The sequence below is a fragment of the Corvus hawaiiensis genome, chromosome 18 (genome assembly GCF_020740725.1).
Source record: "Corvus hawaiiensis isolate bCorHaw1 chromosome 18, bCorHaw1.pri.cur, whole genome shotgun sequence".
In the NCBI taxonomy this organism is placed as follows: domain Eukaryota; kingdom Metazoa; phylum Chordata; class Aves; order Passeriformes; family Corvidae; genus Corvus; species Corvus hawaiiensis.
Window position 1 is genome coordinate 10,581,693 of NC_063230.1, and position 26,910 is coordinate 10,608,602.

General features: G+C 57.9%; 1 protein-coding gene and 1 long non-coding RNA gene across 3 annotated transcripts in view; one reads left to right on the top strand and one right to left on the bottom strand.

The window, feature by feature from the left end:
• The window catches only part of SEZ6L (seizure related 6 homolog like), a 34,703-nt gene extending 15,915 nt beyond the window's left edge, over positions 1-18,788 (bottom strand). For both annotated transcript variants that reach the window (XM_048322832.1, XM_048322831.1), the window contains exon 1: positions 18,624-18,788. In XM_048322832.1, the coding sequence (XP_048178789.1) occupies positions 18,624-18,693 (70 nt within the window). In that variant the 5' untranslated portion in view covers positions 18,694-18,788. The remainder of the gene's footprint in view (positions 1-18,623) is intronic.
• Positions 8,496-25,306, top strand: LOC125335309. Its single transcript, XR_007207411.1, has 4 exons — positions 8,496-8,643; positions 21,047-21,307; positions 23,997-24,120; positions 24,557-25,306. It is a non-coding gene; the product is annotated as an uncharacterized LOC125335309 (long non-coding RNA).
• Positions 25,307-26,910: the final 1,604 nt, after the last annotated feature.

Below are 26,910 nucleotides of genomic sequence, written 5' to 3' on the forward strand. Positions count from 1 at the left end.
GGGAGAGGCCGGAACACAGCCAGGCTGGAGCAGGGGAGGGGGAGGCACACGGCCCCAGCATCGGGGATCAATAAGGGCTTATTCCTCGTCATCAGAAAGAGAATTGGTTGTCGATCTCAGCTCCTGACTGATCACCGCCCCCAAACCCGAGCTGTGCTCCAGCACCTCCCTGGGCTGCCAGACCCTGCTCCCTCCCCATGGACCCCGGTGCTGCCCCCACAGCCCCAGTGTAGCCCCCTGCCCACTCATTCCTGCCTGGAGCCCATCTTGGGAAGCAGAACCGAGTATCCTCATCCTTAAGGAAGGACTGAAGTGGGTTTCCAGGGTGGGCTTTGGAAAGATCCTTTCCACACTGATCTGAATTCCAACAGCCGTTCTGCCACCTCCAAGGCCCATGGGGCGATCATGGACCCATAGGAGGCTGGGCTGGGGCCAGGGCCGGCAGAGCAGGACCCTCCCCAGCTGCTGAAACCCATCCTGCTCCGCACAAGTGATCCATTCAGAGCTGCTGGAAGAGAAACGGTCACGTTTGACCTTGATCTAATCTGCTAAAGCAGCTCTGGAGGAAATAAACGCTATTGAGATGAACAAGGGGTTTATCTTGTATCTCGATCAGGAGCTCTCCGCAGGCGGTTCGGCACTGGAGAGCCTTCTCCAAATCCATGGAAACCTCCGCGGTGGCCCTGCCGCCCTTGCTACTCCCGAGCTTGGCACCGGGGGCTCTGTGCTCTGCGCGGCAGCGTGGGCACAGCGGCTGCTCCTGCGGCACGGGCCGGGCACGGCCGGGACACTTTGGAGCACAAAGCGACCTTCACGCAGAACGACAGCTCGTCTGCAGGTCTATTCTGGGCTGTGCCTGGTGCCGGCTGTGTGCAAACACCGCGCAGGAAGCTGGGCTCCGGGGAGGATGTCTCCAACCAGCCTCAGCCCCCGCGGTTTATACTTAGCCAAGGAGGAAGCGCCAGTGCCGAGCCTGGGCTGCGTGTGGGAGCTGCCAGCGGGGCACAGCCCCGTCCCTGGGCTGGGGTGGTGGCACCAGGCTCTGGAGAGGCAGCAGGACAGGAGGAGTGGCAGGGCAGGAGCTCCTGGAGCATCTCCTCTCACCCAGACGCAGCACTGGGTGTTGGCAGGGCACCAAGCACCCGCCCACCCGGGCAGCACCAAACCCATCCTCCCCAGCCCCAAAGCTTCATCCCCTTGTGAGAGGGTCCCCGGGACCCCCAGCCAGGCCCGTGTCCCGTGGGCAGCCATGGCCAAGGTGCGTGTGCTGCTCCAGAGGTGCTGCGGCTGGAGAGCACGGGCAAAACCTGATTGCCGAGATACCTCAGCCAGAGGGGCTTAGAGGAATTAGGGAGCTGCAAATGCCTGATAAAAGGATGCTGGAATAACCACAAAGGCCTCGTTTTGCTGCTGTGCTCCTGAAAGAGCTGGAGCAGGAGTAGCCATATCCCGGCTCCCATTACTAATGCCGACGGTATCGCCGTGAGCACTCGCTCCAGGGAGGGCAGCTGGATCGCTCCAGCTCAGGAATCACTCTCTGGAAGGGTTTAGGATCTGATTGTAACAGAAGTGAATAAAGCTGATCCAGGCACTATTAATGGTGGTGTTCAGCTCTGCCTGTGTGATGGGCTCAGGAGGGTTCATGGGTGCTGGGCTGTGCTACTCCTGCCCGGAGCTGCTGCCAGCATCGCATCCAAGCCCTCATGGAGAGCTGGGATTGATCCTGCACTGCCCAGCACCCTCTGCACGCAGTCAGAGATCCTGGAGTCGCCCATTCCCACACGGTTGGTGCAGGAGGGTTGGCAGAAGCCGCTCTGGGAGGAACGGGATCACTCCTGCTGGGGATGAGTTCATTCAGAGCTGATCCAGATCTTGGATAAAGCAGGGATGTCGAGGCCAGGTCCTGGTGTAACCCTGGATCACCAGGGTGGGAAGGGGCACCCTGGGCACCTCCTGCTCTCCCACCTCTTCCCACACCAACCTCCAGGGCATGCAACACACATTTCACCCTCAGGGAGGAAAACAGAGGGTTTGAGTGGGAAGGAGGATCTGAGAAAAAGCAGGTTGTATCCATCAAAACACTTGGCTGTGATTGGTTTGGTTTAAGATTTTAAAAGCTTTTGGCCTTGAATCTTGAAGAGCAGAAAAACCTTAATTGAAACAATCTTTCATTCTCCAAATGTCCCCGCAGGCGGATGCAGCCTTTAAGGCAGGAGATGTGAATCCCAGGTTTTCCTGCAGTTACAATTTCAGCCGATTAAGTTTTTCCAACAGGAAAGAAAAAAAAGTTTTCCTCAAGAGCATCCTGTCAGCTCCCCCTTTAAGCAAATAAAACCGTAGCAATCCGATCCGGCTGAGTCATCCCCGTGGGAGCTCCGGGAAGCGCAGCCGGAGCTGGGGCTGCCCGCGGCACCGGGAGTTTCAGCGCCGCTTTCCTGGGAAAGGTGAGGCAGGGACGGGAGGGCTGTGGAGGGATTTCAGCCAAACATTCCCATCGCAGTCGGAGAAAACAGAGAGCCGTTCTCCTCTGTGGCACAAGGGTGAAGGAGCAGTGCCCGTCCCTGGGTCTTCCCCAGTGCTGGCGACAGTCTGGAAATGCTGGGAGCCTCCAGACTCTGGTCTGTCCTGTGCAACGGGAAAACCTGGTCTGTTCCAAAGAGCAATTTATAGGAGATGATCCAGAAGAAAAAAGATGCCCAGCTTTTGCTCAGGAAGACCGTGCAGCAGAGGCCAAGAAAGTTTGGAGCGGTTTTCCTCCCATTCCAGGGGGCACCTGGCTGTCCCTCCTGGGCTGTCCCTGTGCGCCGCATCCTCTGCAGGGCAGGTGTGACCCACACCTCGTTGATTTGATGCCGCTCTGGATCAGGCTGGGATACAGCTGGGTGCTGGGATTCCTGGGGCAGGAAGGGGTCAGGACGCTTTTCTTTCCATTCCCATGAATTTCCCGATGCCACAGAGACTCCGCTGGCCCTGGGGAGTTTCGGAGCTGCTTTAAAATGCTGTTAAATTGCCCGTGTGCAGGGGTTTATTTATGCTCACAGGACTGTGGTCTGAATATTTCATTTTAAAATTTACATCTGTGTCACTCGAGATGCTCAAATAAGGTTGCCATGGAAACCCCTCATTACTGGGTGAGGATGCTGGCAGTGGTGCCCAGCCCGAGGAGCCGTGGCCGGGAAGGACCAGGCTCTGCTCCCGCTGCCCACCCAGCTCCCATGCCCAGCGGCAACCTTGCCTCTGCTGGGAAGGGCAGAGAGCAGAGAATCGTGGAATCATCGAATCCTGGAATGGTTTGAGCTGCAAGGAACCTTAAACATCACCTCATCCACCCCCCATGCCATGGGCAGGGACAGCTTCCACTAAACTCGCTCCAAGCCCCATCCAACCCGGCCTTGGGCACTTCCAGGGATGGAAGGGAGGGGTTTCACTGGCTCCTGCTGCCTGTACCGAGGGGCTCAGGGACCTGCTGTGCTGGCAGGGGACACGGGGCTGGGACATGGTCCTGGGGGCACCAGACACCCACACCCACACTTGGTCCCAGCCCTGGGCTGAGACAGGGGGGAATCCCCCCGAACCGGCTATGGGCAAGGAGGTTCCTGGTCTGGGTGGGAGCAGGAGGTTCAGGCTCCACTGCTGCAGGTGGGGGCAAATTCCAACAGCAAAACACTCCTGAAAACCTGATTTAGTGGCAAATCGATCCTGTTTGTGCCTGACTGGAGAATTCACGCTGCCTGTGCCTGGCTCGCTCGGCTCGGGAGCAAGGACACCACAAGGAATGAGGGAATTAAACTCGCAAACCTCTCCCCCTTCTCCCTGTGCTTGGGAGGAGCTGTAACTGCTGTAACGATCCACACAGGCCTGGCAGATGCCGGCAAATTACACACTTCTCCAAGCTAAGAGGAAAATGGATTTTCCTCCCCACTGCTGCTTCATGGAGCTGGAATCAATGAGACTTTGACTCCCCGGCATCTGTTCTGTCCACGCACGGGCACCTGTGGCTTTGGGGCACCTGCCCACGGTGCCCTGGCTCCACAGCCCGTGTGTCCCCAGCCCTTTCACTGCAGCGTCACTCCCAGCACAGCCCAAATCCCCAGGGATGAGCCCAGCTCATGCTGGGAATTGCCCAGCTCCTTCCCGAAGGCATGTGGGAGGAGCAGCAGCAGCAGCAGCAGCAGCTAACGAGGAAGAGGAATTAAAGAGGCTCATCCAATTTATGGAGGAATCAAGAGATTTGCAGCATGGCAGTGACACGACCTGTCCCGTGCTGACTGGTCCCAGCTGGATCCCACTGCATTCCCAGCTCCTGGGGGCAGGAATTATCCTGATATTCCGGACTGGTAGGGACCAGGGAACAGGAGAGCAAAGCCATTAGAGAGAGAGGAACTTTGATGCAGGTAATAATTTATCATGGGGTTTTATGATATCAAACATAAGAAAAGCATATCTGTGCCTTGTCACAGGCAGACAGACCCAGCTGAAAGGAATTAACAGGCTGGGTTCAAGGGGAATTCGTTTCCTTTGGAAGTTCATTAGGAAAGAACTTTAAAGATCATCCAGTGCTACCCTTGCCGTGGGCAGGGACACCTTCCACTAGCCCAGGTTGCTCCAAGCCCTGTCCAACCTGGCCTTGGACACTTCCAGGGATGGGGCAGCCAGAGGGATGAAGGAGCGGAGGAAGATCCCTCCTGTGCCTCTCCCAGGCTCTCCAGCTCGGATGTTCACTCCTCAGGGCCTACCTGGGGAGAGGAAATTGAGTGTTTTGGCAGCTTTTCAGGCTACAAATTGAAGAGGGGAAAGAGAAGCTCCTTCTTTCTTCACCAATCATCCAGCCCAGCCGTCTACATCAGGGCATAAAATTAAATGGGTTCCTAAAGAGAGAGTATATTTAGCTACAAAACCCCGTTCTAGTCAGCTCTCTGCAGCTAAAATAATTAATCTCCCATCACTGTTAAGATGCAGCGGAGCAGATCTGGAGAAGTGAGTGCTGGGATTAACTCTTTGGGAGCAGCTCAGCCCTGTGAGAGCAGCTCCTGCTGCGATGCCGTGGGAGATCCTGGGGGCTCCTGGGCACTCCTGGGTGTCCTGCCTGGCTGGCTCTGCTCAGCTGTGTCCCTGCCATGCCAGCGCCTCTCAGTGCCAGTGCTGCACCAGCCAAGGGCTTGACTGGGGTGCTCTGCCCTGGCACTGCCTCTTGCGTGATCCCCAGGAAGGATGCAGGAGTGGGTTCAGCCAAAATCCCTGCTCCTGGGGGCACTGGGAAACACTTTCTGGAGACACAGCCCTAAAACATCTGGAGAGACAAAGTTCAGTCTGATGACAACAGCGGACTGTTCCTGTGTCTGGCCACAAATCACTGACGGGCTCACTCCCAGGCGGTCACATCCACGGAATATGTGACTGTCCACAACCTCCTCTGCTGTTCCACCTGTCTGCAGCTCGGTTTGATTTGATTTCCACTCCAGCACTGGAAATCTGAGGTGACAACGTGATGCTGGAGGTGCAGGTGAGCAGAGCAGCATCACAGCCCAGCTCTCCCTGGCTGGAGCAGCCGCAGGATTCGGCTCCTGCCTGAGCTCCCAGCACAGCCCCTGCAGCGGCTGGGGGAGAGCTGAGCTGCCTCTGCTAAATCTGTTTGGCAGCTCTTTATATTTCTTTCACAGGATGTAACAGGAATCACAGCATGGCTCCAGTCCAGACTCAGAGAGAGGAGCAGGGACTGGCAGCACCTCGGGGGTGTCACTCATCCCCCTTGGCAGCAGGGCAGGACGTGGCCTCAGCACTGCTGCCCATGGCTGCTCTCCTCTCTGGGTTTGTCCAGGGATAACCCAAAAGATTTTGGGGTTTTTTTGGCGTGCCCCAAAAGCTGCCCTGGGGCATCTCAAGGCAGGATTTGAAGCCCATCAGGTCCTGCCCGCCTTCCCAAGGTGCAGAGGTGCCTCAGAGCAATGAGGGTGGCACAGGTGACAGCTGGCACAGGGCACACACGGTGTTTTCTGCTCTCTCCATGGACTCCTCCGGGCTGTTCCCACCATGGGGATGCAGCCCCCGGGATCACACCGTGCAGGCAGCGGAGCTGGAGCTGCTCAGGATGAGGGAAGGGGACAATCTGGGCATTCCCCATGCCCCAGGCTGTGCTTCAGTCCCCTGCACCTCCCAGCCCCTGTTCATTTCTCGTTCCTGGGGGAGTCTCAGCTCTGCCTGCATGAACAACGTGTCGGGACAGGCGTTGGGATCAGTTTGCAGGGAGAATCCTTTTTTCCCAGGCAATGATTTTCTTTGCATTCTCTCCCCTCACTGAGGCCGTGTAGGAACCGTGCAGGAACCAGGGCTGCCTGGTGCTGCCTGGTGCCCTTGAAAAGACCCTGTTGCCTGCTCTGAAATGATGCAGCTCTGGTGCCTAATGATTCCTGACAGCTCGGGAAGGGCCCCGCTGCTGGCAATCGGGAAGGCAGGGAAAGGGAGGGTTACTGATGGCTGTGGTTATTACAGTTATTGGCCCCCATCGATCACAGGCACGGGCTGTGCACTGAGGCTGGCAGGAACTGGGGCACAGTGCCCCGTTCCCGTTCCCATTCCTGCTGCTGGCCCCGCGGGACCTGGCACGGCTCAGAACTGCCCAGGATGGCTGAGAGATGGGGCACACTGGGCTCCCAAATGCTCTTCCACAGCCTGGAGTAGTGCCAGATGTGATCAGACAACCACAGAGTCCAGAATGGTTTGGGTTGGAGGGACCTTAAATCCGTCCAGTTCCACCCCATACCATGGGCAGGGACACCTTCCACAGACCAGGTTGCTCCAAGCCCCGTCCAGCCTGGCCTTGGTGCAGGTTGTCACCCCCTCCATTCCTTGGTTTTTCCTCCTAAAAAAGCAATAACCTGCATTTCATTGTTGCATTATGTCAGGCCAATTTGGGGGTGGCAGCAGAGCAGCTCCACTGGCACATCCTGCCAGCAGCTCCATGTGGGAATTGCAGCCCCCAGCATGTCCCCATGTCCAGCCCTCAGATGTGCCCCTGCACTGGCTCACTCCTTCAGAAAGGAACCTCTTCCCAAACAAGATGTGGCTGAAAATCAATTCTTAACTTCTTAAAAAATTTTTTCTCACTAAAACCAGAGCCGTTCTGGGGGGCAGAGCAGCAGTTTGGGGCTGGCACAGCCTTCACCCCCCTTCATGTCCCTGCCCCTGAGACCACCCAGCCCGCCCTGGGCCCATCCCTGGGCTGCTGCTGGTGTTTCTCAACGCTCACCTCGTTCCCAGTGACACGGGTTTTTATATAACTAATTGTCAGCTCTATCAGCCATCAGTGATTTGTGTTTTAAAGATGGCCTGGCAGAACTAATTCCATCGCCGCACGATGCTGTGCTGGATGATGATAACCCATGTACAGCTTCTCCCACGGAGCCTCATGACGAGCTGCTGCGCTTTATTTTAATTAATACAGATAGCAAATATATTTTCATTAGCCCTCAGAATGTCAGGAGAGAAGCAGGGTCCTCCTGCATGGTGAGCAGCAGCTTCGCTCCTGGGGCTGGGTGCAGTGCCCAGCCCCGCTGGGTCCCCTGCTCCAGCCACCTCCACATCCCCCTGCATCCCTCCACATCCCTGTGCATCCTTCCCCATCCATCTGCATCCCTCCACATTCATGTGGGCACCAGCTGGGCAGGCACAGGGCAGAGTTTCCTCCCAGTCCAGCATGGGTGGCACCATTAAAAGCTGATTTATGCTGCTCCACGCATGGTGGGAGCTCCCATCCAAAAGCTCTCCTCCCTCTCCAGCGCAGGACACACAATTATCAGGCACGTTCATAATTTCTCCGATTTAGAACAATTAAACCAGCTCCCTGGTACTTCTGATGAAAGCAGCCCCTTGTTCCCTGGGGAAGGAACAGCCTTCCTTGACCTCTGCTCTATTATTCTGTTTGATTGATCTGAATTCTATCAGAAAGGATAATGATAGGCTTTGGGGGGGTGTGAGAACACTGGGAACAGAGAGGACAACGCTTTGCCAAGGGCTGCTGTGCCCAGCTAATGATTCTGACAGGCTGTGGGACACCCAGGCCCCTCTTTGTGCCCAGTGCAGCACCCATGAAATCCCTGGATTCCCCAAAATTGAGGAACAGAAGGCTAAAAGCATATCATAAACAAGCAAAGAGGACTCGGTGGCCAGCAGAGAGACCTGCTCTGCAATGTCCCACCTGTATCACCTGCCCTGGTGGGGACATGTCACCTTCCCCTGTGCCCATGGGGCATTGCTGCCACCATCTTCACCTTGGGAACAGCTCCAAGGATGCTGACGGAAAGGCACTAGGCAATGTCACCTTCCTCTACTTCCAAAAATTCCCTGAACATCAAAATCGGAATGGAAGTGATGGGCTGGCTGTTCATGAACCACAGCTGGGTTGAGTTTAGAGAAAGCCCTTGAATCCCACCCCTGGAGGCTGCTCTGAATCCCCAGCTCTGCCTCAGGAGGGTGCTTTGAGGAGCAGAGCACTGCACTTTCTCACGGGCAGTTCTTTGCTCTCCTGGGCAGCTCTTTGCTCTCCTGCCGCTGCCGGCTGGGCACTTTTCCTGCTGATGTGATTTTTGACCCACCCTGGTGATGGGGAAACACGGAGAGAAAGGACCTGGCTCTTCTGCCCAGCAGGTAATGAATGGGCCAATTACACAAAGCCGTGTATCACCCGCCTGGGATAAGGGGTTTGTCACTGCTGCCATTGTTTATGTTCCTGGAGGGTAATCGTAATTTTTAATGTCCTTTTGATAGCGGTGTAGTGTGATTAAAACAGGCACATCCCAGACATAAATCTGGGTTTAAGCACTGCCTTTCTGACACACGATGCTGAACGCTGAGGGATCGGGCTGAAGGGCTCCTGGGCTGTGCCACCACCTGCCTCTGGCAAACCACCCCGAGCTTCAGCACCTCCCTGGACACCGCCCTGTAGGGACGGTCGCATCCTGCCCCGGGTGCTTGGCAGGGACCCCAGAGGGGCAGCAGAGCCTGGAGCAGCAGCTGGATGGAGGCAGGAGGCCCCAGGCTGGCACTGTTGGCTCAGGATAAACACACCAGCTGATTTCCTGGGAGCAGGGGGAGCAGCAGGAGGTCAACATAAACTCGTAACACATTTTCTGCAATAGAAAGCTCTGGGCCGTAGCTGGGGATGGTGCTGGGGGACTGAGGGAGGAATTTTCAGAGCTGACCCCCTGTTTGATGTGACTCTGACTCTGGGCAGGCTCCTGCCCCCGCTGCTTGCTCAGGCTTCGTGTTTGGATCCGAGATGTAACGCTGCATAATTTAAGCAAGACTTTTCTCCTGAGGCCAGGTCGGTGCACGCCGAGTGGAAATGTGGAAAAATCCAGCCCGCCTCCATGGAAGCTTGAGCGGATACCTGAGCCACTGATGGAGATGATGTTTGTGTGACTCAATTCAGTTTGTGCCCTTGGGTGACAATGTGCCCGTGAGGACAATGAGTCACAATCGCCCTGTGCCGCATCCCGACAGTGCATGCCAGGCTGGGAGAGCTGGGGGCGTTCACCTGGACAAGAGAAGGCTCCAAGGAGAGCTCAGAGCCCCTTTCAGTACCTAAAGGGGCTCCAGGAGAGCTGGAGAGGGACTTGGGACAAGGGATGGAGTGACAGGACACAGGGAAATGGCTTCCCACTGCCAGAGGGCAGGGATGGATGGGATTTGGGAAGGAATTGTTCCCTGGGAGGCTGGTGAGGCTGTGGCCGCTCCTGGGTCCGGCCGGGTTGGACGGGGCTTGGAGCACCCTGGGATAGTGGAAGGTGTCCCTGCCCATGGCCAGGGGTGGAAAAAAATGGGCTTTAAGGTGCCTTCCAACCCAAACCATTCCAGGATTCCATGCAGAGCTGTTCTGGGTACATGAGATGGGTGCGAGGGAGATGTGGGGGTCCTGCTGGGACCACAGCCCGGCGATGCTGGGGAACAACTGCGGGGCGGGCACCTTCCCCTTCCCGGCAGGCTGCAGATGAGCCCCGCTGGAGAGAGAAACGGAACCGCTTTTGAATTTAGATGTTGTAATTCCGAATTTAGATGTTTTGCAGTGGAAAAACTGAAAAGCTCTCCCCCCTGGGGAGCGGGCTGCAGCGACAAGGGCTCTGGTTTTGCTGCACCCTTCCCTCCCTACCTTTCCTAATGAATTCCAAGAAAGCCTCAATGCATTCCTAAACGGGAACACAGCCTGTGTCCTTCACAGTCATCTCCACAACAAAGCCAGCCATCTCGCCGCTGGCAGCCACGGGCTCCTCTGTGAGCTGGAAACAAAAGCTGAAAAGGAGCCTTTCTAGTTGCGATTAGAAAGCTTGAGAAGTTTGGCTTTTACTTGTTATTGCCTCACTGATTTCATCTCCGTGGCAGCTCTGAACCCCTCAGGGGACAGGAGAGCAGCCCCAGTCCCTCGCCAGGCGACTGCACCGATCCTGCTGTGGGAGCCGTGCACCGAGCGCCCAGGAGAAGCAGGAATTGGGAATCTCTGTGTCTTTAGGATGCTGCGCTGGGTTTGGACACGGGTTTGTGTTCGGTCCTTAAGGAAGGAGCAGCGCCGGGGCCCAGCAGGTGCCAGAGAGCTCGGCTTCCCCCTGGAGAGGACGGGGGCACCAGGAGCATCCTCCTCTACCTGAGGGCATCCCTGACACCCATCAGCGCCCAAATGGCCCCAAGGGTGCCAGTTATTGCCCCAAATCCGTGCCCCAGCCGCATCCAACCCAGAGGGGACACAGGTGCTCATCCCCCCCAGGACACGAAGCCTTCCGGGGCTGCTCCAAGCAGTGAGGGGTGCGGAGGAACTGAATTAAATTATTCTCTTTTTTTCTAAAAAGGAAGAGATGAGGAAGAGCGATTATCGGGGAGATTTTCTTCGGGGGAAATTCTGGCACAAAGACAAACTGCAATATCTCAGCGCAGGCTGGGCACTGAGTCTTGGATAAAAATAAAGCAGGAGGCGGCAGCACCTTCCCGATGACATTAACTCCATTCATCTCCCGCTGCCGCCGCCGCCAGCGTGCTCAGGCATTAGGAGTTACGTTTTCCTCCACTATTTCTCAAATATATTTATGCTGGGAGATGTTTGTGGAGGTACATCCTGTGCCTGGGGCAGAGGATTAATTCCAAACTGTCACCTCGCTTTTTGACGGGTTTGTAAATTCTGTTCCGTTGATTTGCACTCGCAGTAAATTGATAAAATCCTCTTTCCAAAAACCTAATTCACCATTTAGGGCTCACCAGGGTTTTAGACCTCATTGGCTCACATATTTATGTAAATATAGTGTCCAGCAGCAATTTAAAAACTGCTGCGTGGATAATGTGGATGGATAAGGAGTGAAGGCAGACACATTGTCTGGTGGGGGCTGTGTGCCCTGCAAAAGGAGCCTTTCCTGGCCTTGGGGCAGCAGATTTTGGGGTGCCTTTGCAGTGGGTGGCTGCTTTGGGCAGTGTTGCTCCAGGATCTGACCCCTTTGCACCAGAACTGATTAACCCTGACAGTGCTGGGAATAGTCTGAGCTCTCCAAGGATGGCGTTGGATGTGTCCAAGAAGACTTTGCCAAAGCTGCGTCTGCAGGACTCCTGTGGTGGGCGGGGATGTGCTGGTGTACTGGGAGCACTGGGAGCTCTTAGCAGAGTGGCCTGTCAATTTAGGGACTTGGTAGCTTTGCAAATGGAAGTTCAGGACGGTCAGGAATAGCCTGGTTTTTTACTGGAATTGCATTTAAATCAGCATCAGGAGATGCAAGCCCCGTTCCTGTGCAGCCCCATCATCATGGAAGAGATGCAGGGTGGCAGAGGGGACATCAGCAGTGATGTCCTCAGTACTGTCCCCCAGCCACCACTCTACCCGAGATGAAGCATCTCATCCACTAAATGTTGCCATGCTCCATTAATCCACCCTAAAACGTCAGATGGACATTCTCTCTTGAATTTTAAATATACCCAGCCATTCCGACTCGCTCTGAAATTGCCCCGCAATGAACGCTTTCCAGAACATTCCCTCACTCCCCCACGCTGTTCCATGCCTGGTCACTCCTGCCTGCTGTGCCCCAGCCCCCCACGGCAGTGCCAGGTCCCCGCAGTGCTTCCCTTGCCCTTGGGCTGGAGCACATCACTGAGTGTCCCCTGGAGGCCCTGGGGACCACTCTTGTCCCCTCGCTGAGGTGCTCCTGGCCCCTGAGCCCCTGGCTTTGGCACATCCCCCCCCCTCCCCCCAGTGTGCAAGACAGAGAGACGGGCCGAGACGTGAGAATCCTCCTTGCCGAGCAGATGACGCCGCTCTGGGATCCATCCCACAGTTATCCCTTCTGTCGTGCTCGAGTTTTTTGGATGCCTTTGCATTTGGCACCAAATTTCCTTCCTAGACTAAAGCTTTGCACTTGGAATGATGCCTTCGGAGCCGGGCTGAGTGGCCAGGCTGCTCATCCGATCCCTCCGCACTGCCAGCAGCTTGGATTGCGCTTCCATGAAGTCTCCTTGCACCTTCCTGCTGCAGCCATCTGTCCTGAGGTGCCAACGCCTTGTCCTCACCCCTGTGGAGCAGGCACAGACCTCCTGGGCTCTCTGGGGGTTGAGCACCTCCTGCAGTCAGTCCATGGGCTCCTCGGGCCAGGAAAAGGGAGAAAGGTCTGGACAAATCAGACCTTTCTCAGCTCAACGCAGAGCTGGGAATCCAGGCAGAGCCTCCTCGCTGTGCATCAGGAAAGCTCCAGGCTCAGCCAGCGCTCGGGGCTGGTCAGCTGCTGCTCTGGCCCCTTCCCAGAGAAAGGAAAAGGAGGAAAAAGGAATAAAAGAGAGATGTCTGAGTCGGGGCTGCACTCTGGGAGCGGGCCAGCCGCAGCTGCACCACTGCCGGGAGCTCCAGCAAACAAAAAGATGGAACAGAGAGGAAATCAGCTCCACAGCACCCCGGGAACACCGTCCCCCCCCGACTGGGGACAGCATTACCTCCATGTACCCACAGCCCTGAGCCACCACGGGGCAGAGCACTGCAGCAAAGGGTCCCCATCCCAGGGGGGCTGGATCCAGGTGCCCCTGCTCGCTCCCCAGGACCAGGACACGGGGCTGGCTCCCTGATTTAGAGCTCCATGCGGCTCCTGCAGCTGTGGCAGTGTGACACGAACTCCCAGCAGCACGCTTCAAAGGGCTCCTTATCCCCATCTGTGCCATCCAACAAAGACACTGGGGCAGGAATGGTGTCTTCTCAAAAGTGCCAGAGGAACGCTCCCTGCCAGCCACAGCCTCCACTTTTACAGCTCCTGGAAGCTCCTCCCTGACATCCCCTGGTTTTTTGGGGGTCCTGGCACTGACTGTGGCTGCCCAAGCATCCCCCAACCACAGGAACCATGGATGTAGATCCAAGTCAGAGATAACCAGCACTTGCACTTGGTTCTGAGCCAATGCCACGGGCTCTGCTGGAAACCCACAGCACGTCCCTCTCCGGAAAGGAAGGTGAGCCTCCCTTGCTCCCAGGTTTGCCCCTTCGGTGCCAGGCTCCCATTGCCTCCTCCAGCCACCCAGCTCCATGGTTCTCCTCTGATTTATGAAATCCTTATGGATGAAGTCTGAGACATAACAGAGCTGAGCAGCAGAGGTCCATTTGTTCCCCCTCTCTTCCCAGCAGCACAGCTGACCCTGTGGGTGCGCTGGGTTGATGCTGGGTGCCCACCAAAGCCGCTCCATCACTCCCACAGGAGGCATTCCTCCATGAACTTCCCAAACTGAGTCCTTCCCACAGGCTGCAGTCTTCCATGGACTACAATGAGAGTCCCTCCCACAGGGTCAGTCCTTCAGGAATAGAATGCTCCAGCCTGGATCCCTTCCATGGGGTCATGAGTCCTGCCAGCAAACCTGCTCCAGTGTGGGCTCCTCTCTGCATGGATACACAAATCCTGCCAGGATCCTGCTCCAGCACTGGACTCCATGGACTGCAGGTGGATCTCTGCTTCCCCGTGGATCCCCACAAGCTGCAGGAGCAGAGCTGCCTCACCCTGGGCTGCACCACACACACCTGCAGCACCTCCTCCTCCTCCTCCTTCAGTGACCTTGGTGTCTGCAGGGCTGCTCCTCTCGCAGATTCTCACTCCTCTCTCTGGCTGCCGTTTCCATTGTGCAGGTATTTTTATCCGTGGGTAGAGCAGGATGTGGATAGAGCAGGATGTGCATAGAGCAGGACTGGCCCCACGGGACAGAGCAAGAACATCCTTAACAACTTGTCGGTTAACAAGCTGTGAAAGGAGACAGACAGCCAGGAGCTGGCAGCCTGTCCCCTGGAATGAAGGACACCTTCCCTCCCCGAGCACCTCGGCAGGAAGGGCTCCTGCTGCAGAGCCCTTCTCCTTCCCTTCCTCCCGGTTCCTGCAGCCTGAGTTCCCTGACACTGCGTCGGGGCTGCAGGGCAAGCAGCTGAGGCACCTGCACCGCGTGGATCTGCTCCCTGCATCCCATCAATCCAGCAGCACTCACTTGTGCAGCAGCAGGAAAAGCCATCTCACGAAGCAGGTCCTTTTGGGAAGGGCTCCGGAGAGCTGTGGGACGCAGCAGCTGAAGGGCAGCAGCCTGAGCCAGAGCGATGCCAAACCCTCTCTCGCCCCACGAGCCTTCCTCACTCTGCCCTTTGCCCTCTGCTTTGGGGTTCACCAGCTGAGGGATGGCAGGTCCCCTTCCCCGCTGCCAGCAGTGCACCAGCCGCACCCCGAGGTTTCTGCTGGCAACGTTGGCTTTGGCCCCACATTCTGCCCCACCAGAAGGGGCATGGCTGGGTGCTGCCCTTGGTCCCCAGTGGCTCATCCTGGTGTTGATCCCCCTCAAGCCCTGACAGGGGCAGGGGGCTGGGTGGTTTTGGGGTGCAGGTGTCCTCCTGCCCCTCCTGTGACTGGGACCAGAGCAGGGACAGGCACATCCCCACCTTCCAGAGCACCCTGTGCCTGGCAAACCAAGTGGTTAAAGACACACAACTCTCACGGCCGAATCCAGCAATTTCATCCCCCTGACAAGAGTGTAAATCCATCCTGATGGACTGGAAAATTGGAAAGCCAGTGTTCATGCCGTGTTTCCTACAGACATCTCCGAGCTCCTGAAAGATGCACTCGGTGGCAGCCCCGGTTCCAGCCGTGTCGCTCACATCATGCTAATTAAAATAGAGCCTGTGTTTTGTAACAGGATTTCCTTGGAGCCTATTTTACTGCTCAGTAACCACTTTCAAATATTTGAAAAATAAAATCGCATCAAGTAAATAACTTTTGGATTGCTCACAGAAGATTACTCTGGTTTCGGTTTTTTTGTTCCCAAAGCCCACTGGAAGCAGCCGCGCTCATCGCAGTGACAGAGGACAGAAAATACACAGATTTCTGAGGCTGCTTGTAGTCTACATCAAGAGCTGTGTGTTATTTAATCAGACAAAGCCCATTTCATTTAAAAAACAACTCTCTGTACAAAATGGGATAACAAAGCACCCCAGTGCTCAGCACTGACCTGGAATACCCAGGGAACACCCCTGCCTGTTGGCAGGATGGGCCATGCTCACACCAGCCCATTTTGATGCCCACATTACCTGTCCAGCAATGCCCTGACGCCCCTCTGCCTCATGCATGGCTTACTATCCATTAAACTTCCAAATTCAGCACCACCTGACTTCCAAGGGATGGCTCACACGCTTCTCTTTTTACATGCTTTGCTGTTCCAAGATCTCTGCTGCCGTTCTGGATGCCAAGGGAGCACATTCAGCTGACTCGGCGCAGCCTGGCTCCTCGGCCCTAAATCCTGGTACCAGATTCCTCAGTGAAGGAGAAGTTAAAAATGTACAGAAGGAAATGTCTGTGACACCGTGACATCTACGAAACTGTGCTTGAAATGGCATCTTTGTATATTCATAATGGCAAAAAATACCAGAGAAGCAGAGGGCTGAGAGAGCCCTAATTTCATTTACTCCTGATCCAGTCTCTCCTCATCCTTTCTGCCAAGGAGGAGAGAAGGAAGAGGAGCCATTTGCCATGGCCTTTGTTAGCTGTCCATCAGACAAGCCCCATTCCCGTTATCTGCGCCGGCAGCCTGGCTCTGTGCTGTTATCTCGTTGCTCGGGGTGCTGCCGCGAGAGCTCACCACGCACTTGTTGCAGCCCTCACCGAGTTCACGCTCGGTTTTCCTTCCTGCCGGACACACCTGATCCTCTGGAAACAGCCTCCCGTGGTGCCGTGCTCACCACAGAGCCAGGGGGATCTCTGTCCTTGCTGTGGGGCTGTGACAGCCACCCCGGGAGTGCCCCAACGCCTCGAAGAAGAGAAGAGAGGGCGCAAACCTTGGGGCTGCAGAGGAGCCCGAAGCTCAGCACCCGCAGCTGCATTTCTGCTCCTCGCACTGCAGCCTCGGGCAGGGTTTGCTGGTCTCATCACAACCTATAGTGGATGCCCCAAATATATTTAGAAATCCTGGATCTCCCAAGTGTTCAGCTGTGCCCCTGCCATCCCCAGAGCCAGGGGCTGGGCCTGCATGGGCAGCACAGGCAGCGCTGCCCTCTCTGCACGCAGCTGCCCACACCCCCCCTGTTTGCCCACTGCATCATTCCAGGGTACAAATAAATGCCCCTGTTGGTGCCCACGTTCCCAGGATGCCACTGCTCCGGCACAGGCTGCCCGGAGCCTCCTGGCACAGGTCCCTGTGCAGGGACGTGCCTCTGCTGCCTGCTCTGCTCTGCGCCAGTGGGTGGGTGCGAGCGGATGCCGAGAGCAGAGGAGAGGCTTTCACACCTCCTCTCTGGTGATCTAAATGGCTTCACCAGTGCAGAGCACCCAGAGCCACCAGCCAAGCACCCGATGGGTGCAAATCATGTGAAAATGGTTTTTTCTTGGACGCATGAACTGAAAGAGCTGCAGATGGAGCACAGCAATCTGTCTCTGCAGGGTCTGATCCTGCTCCCCACCCAGCTGGAGAACAGCAGGATTTGCTGCTCTGGGCCCCTGGCTGTGTCCCCCTCCACACGGATGGGCAAGACCCCTCCCCCCCAGGCATGGGCAGAGCTGCCACGTTGCCACCGGCTCCAGGCTGCGTAGGCAGGAGTTGGGATTTTACTGCAATAATTCACCAAACCTTGTAAAGGGTCAACAATTTATCAGCTCCCTCTCTCTGCCAAGGAAAGAAGAGTTCAGCACGCTGTGTTCTTCCACCACGAGATTTATGGCAGATTGTGCCAAATCCTGTTCCCGGGAGCTGGACTGCCTGCTGATGCTCCCAGCAGGACTGAGGCAGCCCTCCTGCCTCAGCACACGAGGCAGTGAGGGAGATGAGAGCCCTCACTGGGCCCGTGCTTGCTGGATTTGCTTCCCAGCTCCCCCAGGCCCCCCGGGAGCCCAGGATCATCGCTGCTTTCACATAGAGCACCGGCAGCCTGGACCAGAGCGTTTGTGTAACACCCCAGAGGAACGTGCCTCTCTGTGTGTCCCCACGCTGGAACAGGATGCCAGAACTGGCAGGGACCTCGCATCTGATTCCTCCACACGTACACAGACCACAAACCCGTGCAGGTGAGGGAGAAATGCCACCCTCTCCATCCATTGCTGTTCTGCTGCCCAGAAAGGATGGATTCTGTAATACAATCCCTGTCTGGAGAGCCGGGTTTAAGACTGAAAAGTCAAAACCATTTAACGCAATCTGACCACGAGAGCAGGGACTGGAGTAGACAGACAGCACCGCACAGCACTCCCGACACCGGGAGCTGGTTGTCTTTGCCATCAACACCCTGCCAGCCCCGGAGGGCAGCCTCAGGCCCCGAGCACACTGCAGCGCCAGCACACACCGGCCTCTCCCGTTCTCCCCCCGAACAATCCACACTGGTAACCCCATCCGGACGCACACCCGAGCCCGCCTGCCTCGTCCTGGCATCCCAGCAGTGCCGAGGGACTGGGCACAGGCACCGCTTCAGTCATCTCCGAGCCCCACGCGAGTTTGCAATGACTTTGCCAAGTCACCCGCGAGCGCATCCCGGAGCCTATTCTTAGGTCTGGCATCGCGGCAGTGGGAGAGGGAGCGGGTCTGCGTGGAAACGGGGGACACGTGGAATGAACAGGCAGCCCCTGGGTAAACACACCCCCCCCCACACGGACACCCCCCGGCAGAGACGGTGGGTCGGGAACACCAGCGGGGACCTGGCAGTGGGGCTGGAGGGACACCGGGGACCCGCGAAGGGCTAGGGACACCGGGGACTGCTCTCCCTGAGGGAGAGAGGCGGAGGGTCCGGCACGGCTCCCGGGAGGCCGCGGCCCCGTTCGCGCTCGGTTCCCGGTGAGGACGCGGCTCCCGGAGCGCTCCGGGGCGGCGGGAGCTGTCCGCCCCGCGGTGCTGAGCGCCGCGTTCCGCCGGGCCCCGCTCCCGGTGCCGCTCCCGGTGCCGTTGCGCTTCCCCGCAATGCCAGAAGTTTGATCCCGGCCCGGCGAGCAGCAGAAGCAGGGGGTCCCCGATCGGGAGCGGCACGGCCGGTTCCAGCAGCCCTTCCCGCTCCCACCGCCCCCTCTCCGGTCCCGGCTGCATCCCCCCGCGCCGGGCGGTGCCCCCTCCCCGGAGCCGGGAGGCGGCGGGCCCCGGGGAGCCCCGCAGCGCCGGCCCGCTCCGCCCCGCTCCGCCCCGCTTACCTGGGCGCGGGGCCGCGGGGGTGCCCAGTAGCAGCAGGGCGAGCAGGGAGAGCCCGCGGGGCCCCGGCATCCTGCGGCGGGCGCGGCGGAGCCTCCGCGCCGGGGCGAGCTGGGCGAGCCGAGCCGAGCCGAGCGGGGCCGAGCCGATGCGATCCGAGCCGCTCCGCGCCGAGCGGGGCCGGGCCGGGCGGGGGCGGGCGCTGCCGGCGGAGCGGAGCGGCGCGGGGGCGCGGCTGAGGGCGGACCGGAGCGGAGAGCGCGGGGAGCGCGGAGCGGCGCGGAGCGAGCGGCGGGGGAGGGCGCCGGCGGCCGCCCCGGCCCCCGCGCAGCGCCGAGCGCTCCGGCCCCGCCCGCAGCTCCCCCCTGTTCGCCCCGGCCCCACCGACCAGCCCGGGGACGGCTCCCGCAGCAGCTCCGGGCACACGGTTGCCCGTGGTTTCTTCCGTCCCCCTCGGCTCCCTCCCGCTCCGGGAGTCCCAGTGTCCCCCCCGCCCCCAGCCTGGGCAGTGATCCCACAGCAGGCCCTCCCTCATCCCGTGCCCAGTCTCTTGTCCCATGTCACTGTTCCTTGTCCCCCAAGCTCCCTATAGCATCCAAAGCCCCTCTCAGCATCCCAACTCTGCTCAGCAACCCACCCCCTGCACCCAAAGCCGCCCTCAGCTCTCCAAGCCCTTCTCACTCCCTTCTCCACCCCAGATGTACCCTACTGCCTTCCGCTCTGGCTCCCCCAAAGCAGGCTGTGAACGGGGGAGAGGCGCTATGGAAAGGCTGACACAGCCCCATGATTCCCTTGGGATCAGGGATGCTGTGGGGTTTCTGGTGCTGCTGCTGGAGCCAGCAAAGCCTGGCTTGGAGGGAGCTGCAGCTGTGACCCGTCTGATCTCAGTGGGGTGGGGGCACTGGGCATACAAAAGCTCTCCGTTTGTGGGTGCTGCTTAGGGCCCCCTGCAACGTGGGACTGGCACCGCGGCCATGAGTGAGCACTGGGGTACCCCCAGTCCTGTGACAAAGTAAGCAGCACACAGACGGTCGCTGCTCAGGACCTGGCCCCAAAACTCCTCAGCTTCCTTGCCTGCTGAGGAACCGTGGCCTGGATGGCTCCCAGGAACCCCCTGCCCGTCCCCCTGCCCAGGCCACCAGCAGGAGCAGTGAGCCCAGGGCTCCCATCTGGCCCCTCCTGAGCCCGTAGATCACACGGTGTAACTACACTGACTTTGAGAAGAACAGAAACGGAGGCTTCGTTCTCTTGAAACCCCAGATCCTGCCCTGAAATGTTTACCTCCCGGTGAGAGCGCCTGCTCCTCCCGGCCGCTCTGCCTGTCAAGTCAAATAGCCAGAGCGATGTCACGAATGCACAATACTGGTGTCAAACAGCACGAGACGGAGCCCGGCCTCTTCCCTAAAGAGACAGTTTGTTGATGCTGCCATCTGAGAAGCCCCCGCTACCTTTGCGAGAGCAATTACACCGACCCCGTTACCTCAGCAACAACCATCACACTCCGGTGTCACTGCCAGCGCAGAACACACTGAGTCAAGGAACTGTCCAAACACAGGGACTGATCCTGCTGCCGTTTTCCCCTGCCAGGCTCTGCTGAGCTCCTTCCTGCCCCGGCGCCGCTGGAAGCGGAGGCAGCAGCCCGGGGATGCCGGGGAGCGGGCGGCAGGTCATTTGCATTCCCGGTGTCACTCCGAGCCGCTGCCAGCTGGGAGCAGTTGGGCAGCAGGCGCAAGAAGAACAAAATAAGAAAGGGAGAGAAAGCAGCGAGAGGTGCAGCGTGTTATTTAACACTGTCACTCTCGTACCCAATTGGGACTCGCCTGCTCAGAGGTTTAATTTGGTCGAACAAAGCTTTCTGTGGCACAGCGAGCACAGCCTGCGCCGCTCCCCCTCGGCTCCAGCCCCGCTTCCCTCTCGACCTGCCGGTGCTAAAGATAAGAGTTGGCTCTCATTTTGCAGTTCTCCTTGAGTGATTTTTATTGTGCTCATCTGCATTGTAGTAAACTCCTAAGATAGCCAGATAATAACAGCAGTGCCATGGAAACAGGCAGGAAAAGAGACCAAACATTGTATTTGTGATGCAGAAATGCCCACCAAGTGGCAAAAGTTGTTAGTGATGGAGAGGGAATGGTGAGGCTCAGGCCTCAGCTGCTCAGCCAGGTTTAGGGGGTGCAGGTGGGCCCAGCTCTCACGAGACTGCACCCCGTGACTCCAGGGCATCACACCTGGGGAAGGGACCTGCTGCTGGGAATTTCTCCTGCCTGTGGGTCTCACAGCGGTGCTGGGGCCCTCCCATCCCTCCAACAGCTTTGCTGAGGGCTCAGGTGAGCTGGGAGGCAGGAGTCTGTGTAGGGAGATGGGCTGGGATGAACCACGGGATGCACTCCCTGGAGCTGCTGTGATTTGAATCATTTCCTTCCCGCAGCCGGTGCTGAGGCCTAATGGGCTGTGAAATCTCACCCAAAGAAACAGCGGCATGTGTGCTGAGGGAGAGCGGCAGCCTCGGTGCTCCCGGGATCACCGTGCTCCTGCTGCCCCCTGAAACCCCAGGGCCCTTCTGCCTGCAGCTGGGACCTGTCACCCTGAACCTCCCTGAGCTGGACCAGCTCCTGCAGCCCTGGGCATGGCTGGGCATCGCTGCATGCACAGCCCAGCTCCGTACCAGGAACAGCACCGACAGGAGCAGGTAAACGTGGCCTCTTGAGCTCCTTCAGCAGCACTCAGGGCCAGAGATGTTTGCGTGGTCAGAAACCTGAGGTGTTCCGAGAAATAAGACACACGTCTCCCGAGGCCACTTTATGGGCATTGCTCTAATTAGCACCGTGTTCATCGGCCGTTACCTCAGACCTTTGATTAACAGTGGAGAAAATCAATAACTGCTCTAAAAACTCAGATAAGTTTCACAGCTAATTTTAATTTCACATTTTAATCTTGTATTAATGTCAATCTTAATTACCATAATTAAGTCAGATGTGACTTAGCAAGAGCAGCTTGGAGATAAGACGTTAAAGGCAGACAATGCCTTTCTGGCGCTGCTCACCGGGGTTTGGGATGGGGCTGATGCCAGGGAGCCAGGGGGTCCCACAGGGAGCTGGGACACCCACTTCCCTGTCCTTCCCAATGTCCCCAGCCTTGCCAGATCCCTGCCTGGGATCTGTCCCCCGCACTGCAGCGGGGCCCTGAAGCCACTCAGAGTTGCTTTGCCTTTTGACAAAGAGTTGCTTTTATTTTGGATGCCTGAGCCCCCAAACACCTCACACGGCTGCTCCTCAGCGGCCAGGAATGCAGGGAGGTGACAGCCCCACGGCGCCAGCCATGCCTGCGCTCCGCTTGTCACGGCAGCTGAGATCCATGAGATCCCAACTGCCTGGAAAATCAATCTCTCATTTATTTTCACGATGGTGCTGCAGCCGCCGGTGCTGCCGCGTTGGGTCTGCAGTTGTGCCTATTGATCGCCGCCCACTCGCAGCTCCCCGCGCCCACAGGGCAGGGGCAGCGCTGCCAGGGGCTCCATCCCGCCTGGGCATTGCCCGTGGAGCCCTGGGACACGTCCACCTTGTGGGATCCTGCAGCAGCTGCCCTGCAGCGGGGTGGGACAGACCCTGCGGCCCCCGGAGCCCCCCAGCACCTCACAGGCAGCCGCTGTCCCCCCACACTGGAGGGTGACAGGGACAGAGGTGCTGGGGGGACAGACCCCACCACAGTACATCCCTGACTGCTGGCTCCAGAGCCGTGTGAGCTGTCCCAAAACATGCTGGGGATCCTGTCGAGGACGCAGCCGCTCCGTGGGGCTCCTGTGAGGGCACACAGGGTACCCAGAGGGTGCCAGGCTGCTGCCTCCCGAGCCCTCTGTGCCCACAGGGGACCGGCCTCCTCCCTGCAGCTTCCTTGGGAAGCTTTCACCCCTCCTCCACAGTGCCCGGGGGGGCTTCAATGGCAGAAGGAAGCGGAAAAATAACCTCAGCTTTAGACTTGGAGGCAGAGGTGCCCCGTAGTGCAGCTGAAAGGAGGCTCTGAGGAGCTGTCCCCGGGCTCCGCTGGCTGGGGGCACGGCTGGTGAGTGGCAATATTGTCCCAGGGCAGAAAAGGCCTTTGTCCCTCTGAGATGGCAGAGCCACTCCAGCCTTTGGCTTTGGGAACGGGGCTGATTCCCTGCTCTGCCTTCCAAACACGGTGCTGAATGGGGGGTTTGAGCCGGAGGCCAGGCTGGGATCCAGCCCCTTTGAGCCAGTGCCGGCGGGCACAGCTGGGGGCCCGCGCAGGAGGGAAGTCCTTGTTCCTTGTCAACAGAAGAAGACTTTGCACAGCTCAAAAATAGGCTCCCTGTTGCCCACCGGGGTTTGGAGGGGGCTGAGGGAAACAAACCCGCTGAGGGGAAGGCAGGCGGCAGCATCCCGGTGGAACGGGAGGGAAGGGACAGCCTGCCCAGGGTGCTGTGTCCCCAGAATCACCTCTGCACCCCTCAGTGTCCCTGTGTGGGCCGTGGGCCCCAGCACGGCTCCACAGTCCCTGTGTCACATCCCAGTGAGCCATCCCCCCGTGGAGCAAAAGCTTTCATCCTGCACTAGCCAGGGAGCACCTACCTGAGCCCACGGCTCCTTAATTCCCCAGCCAGAAATCAGAACATTGTTTTATACTCTATGCATAATTCATAATTCAGAGCTTAATTAACTAAAGCTCCTCGTGGCAATGCCTGGAGCGGCTCCCACCAGCTCCAAGCACTGCAGCTCTTCCAGTCACTCCAGTCCATGGCTGCTGGGCTCCTTCCCAAGGCAATGGTGTTGCTCTGGTTGCTGTAACCATGTCTCACTCGTGCTCTGTGATGTCCCAAAAGTTTTCAAGACTTTTCTGCTGTGATTTTCAGTTCTTTGCTCTGGCAGGATTGGCATCAGGCAAGGAGCAGCCAGTGGCTCCATGGTCCTCCCATCCTGACCATCCCCACAACTCCTGGAGAAATGTGCCTTCTACAAATCTGCCTTTCAGCTGGAAAATACCTGCTCTGGGGAGGCCTTCCTACCTTGTCCTCCATTCTCTGCATCCATTCCAGAATCGGTATTCCTGCCAGGAGTGCTGGTGTTTACTCATTGTATCCCGTATAAATTGCAAGAGAAATTACCCTGATACATAAAACAGCATTTGTAAATCCAGGAGCGCACAGAACTGCTGTCCTCTCTTGCGATTCCTCCTTGAGGAATAACAAGAAGTTTTTATGAAGTGAGGCAGAGTGCAGCATTACTTTAGTGCTATCCCACTGCCTCTGGAGAGAGGGATTTCTTTGCCATTGCATTACTCTACACTCACTGTAATCCATTAATTGTCTTGAGGAAAATGCTCTGGCTTTCTCTGCCACACCAGCGTCTCCCCCTGCATTTCAGGGTCCCCTTACCCAGGCAGGAGGTCTCAGTCCCCCAAGCCAGGCAGGAATGCCCAAGAAGGCTGGAGGTGTCTGCAGGACGGGATGAGCTGGATGCAGACCTTGGCCCTCAGCACCAACCACAGGTAAATATTTTTCATCAGTCCTGCCCAAATAATTTCCCCATGGGAATCATAAAAGCAGCCTGTGAGGAACTGATGCAATCAGCATTCCTCAGTGATGCTGATTGGGAATAATCCCTGAGCTGTTGGAGACACTGGAGAGAGGGGGTGTGCACCAGTGATGGGTGGGAAGGGAAAGGAAATAAGGGAAAAGAAGGAAATCACAGATTACAATCGGCACCAGTAACCATGGCATTGTGAAAGCCAGGCTTTGTCCAACAGCTGATTGTGATCTTCGAGGGGATGATGCATTTGAGGGAGGGAGGGAGGGAGGTATCCAGTGGCTGCTGTGGGTTGCTGTGAGGGATTGGATGTGGCATCAGGCACATTCTCCTGGAATCAGCGCCATGCAGGATCAGCACAGCGCATCCTAAGTGGGAATGAACTGGCTCATTGACAGATCCCGAGAACAGACAGATGAGGAGAATCATCCTCACAAGGAGGAATTAGTAACGAGCCCGCTCCGAGCCCGCTCAGAGCCGGCGTTTGCTCTGCCACTGCTTCGCGTTCCCACGGCCTTCAGGCAAACACCAAATCCCTGGAGATGCTGTTACGAGCTGGGATCAGGGACTGGTTACCGGGAGCAGGGACGTGCAGCCACACTGCACAGCCCCGATCACAGCACAGAGTCAATTGTTCAGCCCAAAGCAGTCCAGCCACTCGCATCAGCTCATTTCTGTGCCATGAAACAGGGGGGTTGGAGTGTCCCAGGGACTGGAGGGTCCCTCTGCGGTGGCTAAAGACCCCAGAAACCCCCTGCAGCTGGAGCAGAGAGTGGTGCTTTGCTCCCCCACAGCTCTGCAGAGGCAGTGGCAGCCCCAAAGAGCCCACTCCTGATGGTGTCTGTGGCCTGGGGCCAGCAAAACCTTCGGCCAGCAGGGCCACACCTGCACCTCCCTTGCTTTGGGCACCACCCAGGGACCAGAACCTGTGAACTGGGTGGCACAAGGAGCAGGACAGTGGCACTAACTGTGGCTGTGCCTCACAGGGGGGTGGCAGCCCCCTTCCAGCCCATCCCTGTGTCCTCCCTGGTGCCCCAGGCTTGGCTTTCTCCGCAGAGGCTGCTTGCTCTCTTTGTGGGGGAGAAAGGGATTTGTACTAAAGCTCTTTGCATGAAAAAATAAAATCCATACTGTGCTGCTTTGCTCTGCCCCGGCTCCCAAGCTGTGATGTTTCATTGATTAGCTTGTAAGAGCTTGGAGCAGAGCCCATGCTTTGCTGGGAGTGTTTCTGCAGCTCCCGCAGGTGGAAAGCCATTAACCGCCTCCAGCCTCGTCCCTCCGCCTCCCGGGAGCCCTTGGGTGGATGCTTTGTGTTTGTTTTAAGAGGAAAACCCCTAAAACACAGTCCCCACACCGTGGCAGGGGTCCTCACACTCTGCCCTGGGCTGGGGACCTGGGGGGATCCCACACAAAGTGTCACCCCCCAGGGCAGAGCCGCTGCCCATCCTGCAGCTCCGTGAGCTCACGTGGATACAGGGATATTTATTGCCAGAGATCTTAACAAAATAACAGCATTTCACTTGTGCAGAGCTATTACAGAGCTCGCTGGAACTTCCTGCTGCTGCGTGTGTCAGCGTGATGAGGGGCCGGCAATAAACCTCCGGCACTGCCTAAGTGCTGCTGGATAAACGCCTCCTCTGAACAACTGGAATAACGGTGCCTTGGCTCCCAGCACCTGCTCAGCATCCTGCGAGCAGGGATTTGTGGGGATGGAAGGTCTGGGCATGGGATCCAGCAGTATTTCCTGGAGGGGCTTGTCCCTGGATGGCTCTGAGCTCCCGGCAGGATCCGGCCGTGGCTCTGCACAGGGGGTTGCTCGGAGTGTTTTGGAAGGGTGGGCAGGATCCCGGCATGGTGCCACAGCAGCCAGCAGCACCAACGCCACCCCAAATCCCTGTTTGCAGAGGCGTCAGCACCTGGGGGATCCGCAGGGATCCGGGCAGGACTCAGAGCGGTGGGAGGGAGGCTGGGGAGGAGGAGGAGGAGGAGGAGGAGGAGGAAGAGGAGGAGGAGCAGCCGGGCTGGAAGCAACATTTGTGGGGCGCTGGCAGGGCTTCAGCACGGCAGCGTGTGCGTGTGCGTTCGCGCAGTGGGAGATGTAGCACAAGCTGCCACGAGATTTAGGGAGTGATCTGCACACACCAGCCAGCCGCCAGGGAAGCGCTCCCGGGGAGCACCGACCTCGCTGCCCTGGACCGTGGGTGCTGCTGCCCAGCTTTGGTGAGTGTGCAGGGAACGTCCCTTAGTGGGAGAAGCCATCGTTTCCTGCAGCTCCAGCACGCTGGGAGCAGCGCCTGCGCCTCCTGGGAAGGTCCTGCCTCTCCATGGCACGGGATACAGAGCTGCCAGCCCTGCCCTGCTGGCCACACATCCTCTGTTCACTTGTCCCACCAGGCACGGACTGAGGCATCACCCCGGGATGGTTCTGCCCACGGTTCCCATCCCACCCCAGTGCCAGCCCTGTGGGAGCCATTTCCAGTTGCAGATAATGAGTGTGTGAGGCACCGAGTCACAGCGTGTGAGCTGAGTGACACGAGCGTGTTCTACGGCAGCTCAGCTCTCTGTGACCCCTGGGGAGATGCCCTTGGCCCTGTCCTGTCACCCAGAGGTGGCACCAGAGCTCAGAGCTGCTCAGGCTGTGGCTCAGGAGCTGGGAGAGTGGGAAGGAGCCTTGGCTGTAGGTTAAAGGAGGTCACGTTATTGCAGTCAGCACTGCTGAGATCCCTGAGCAGCCACGGGGTTAATGGAATAA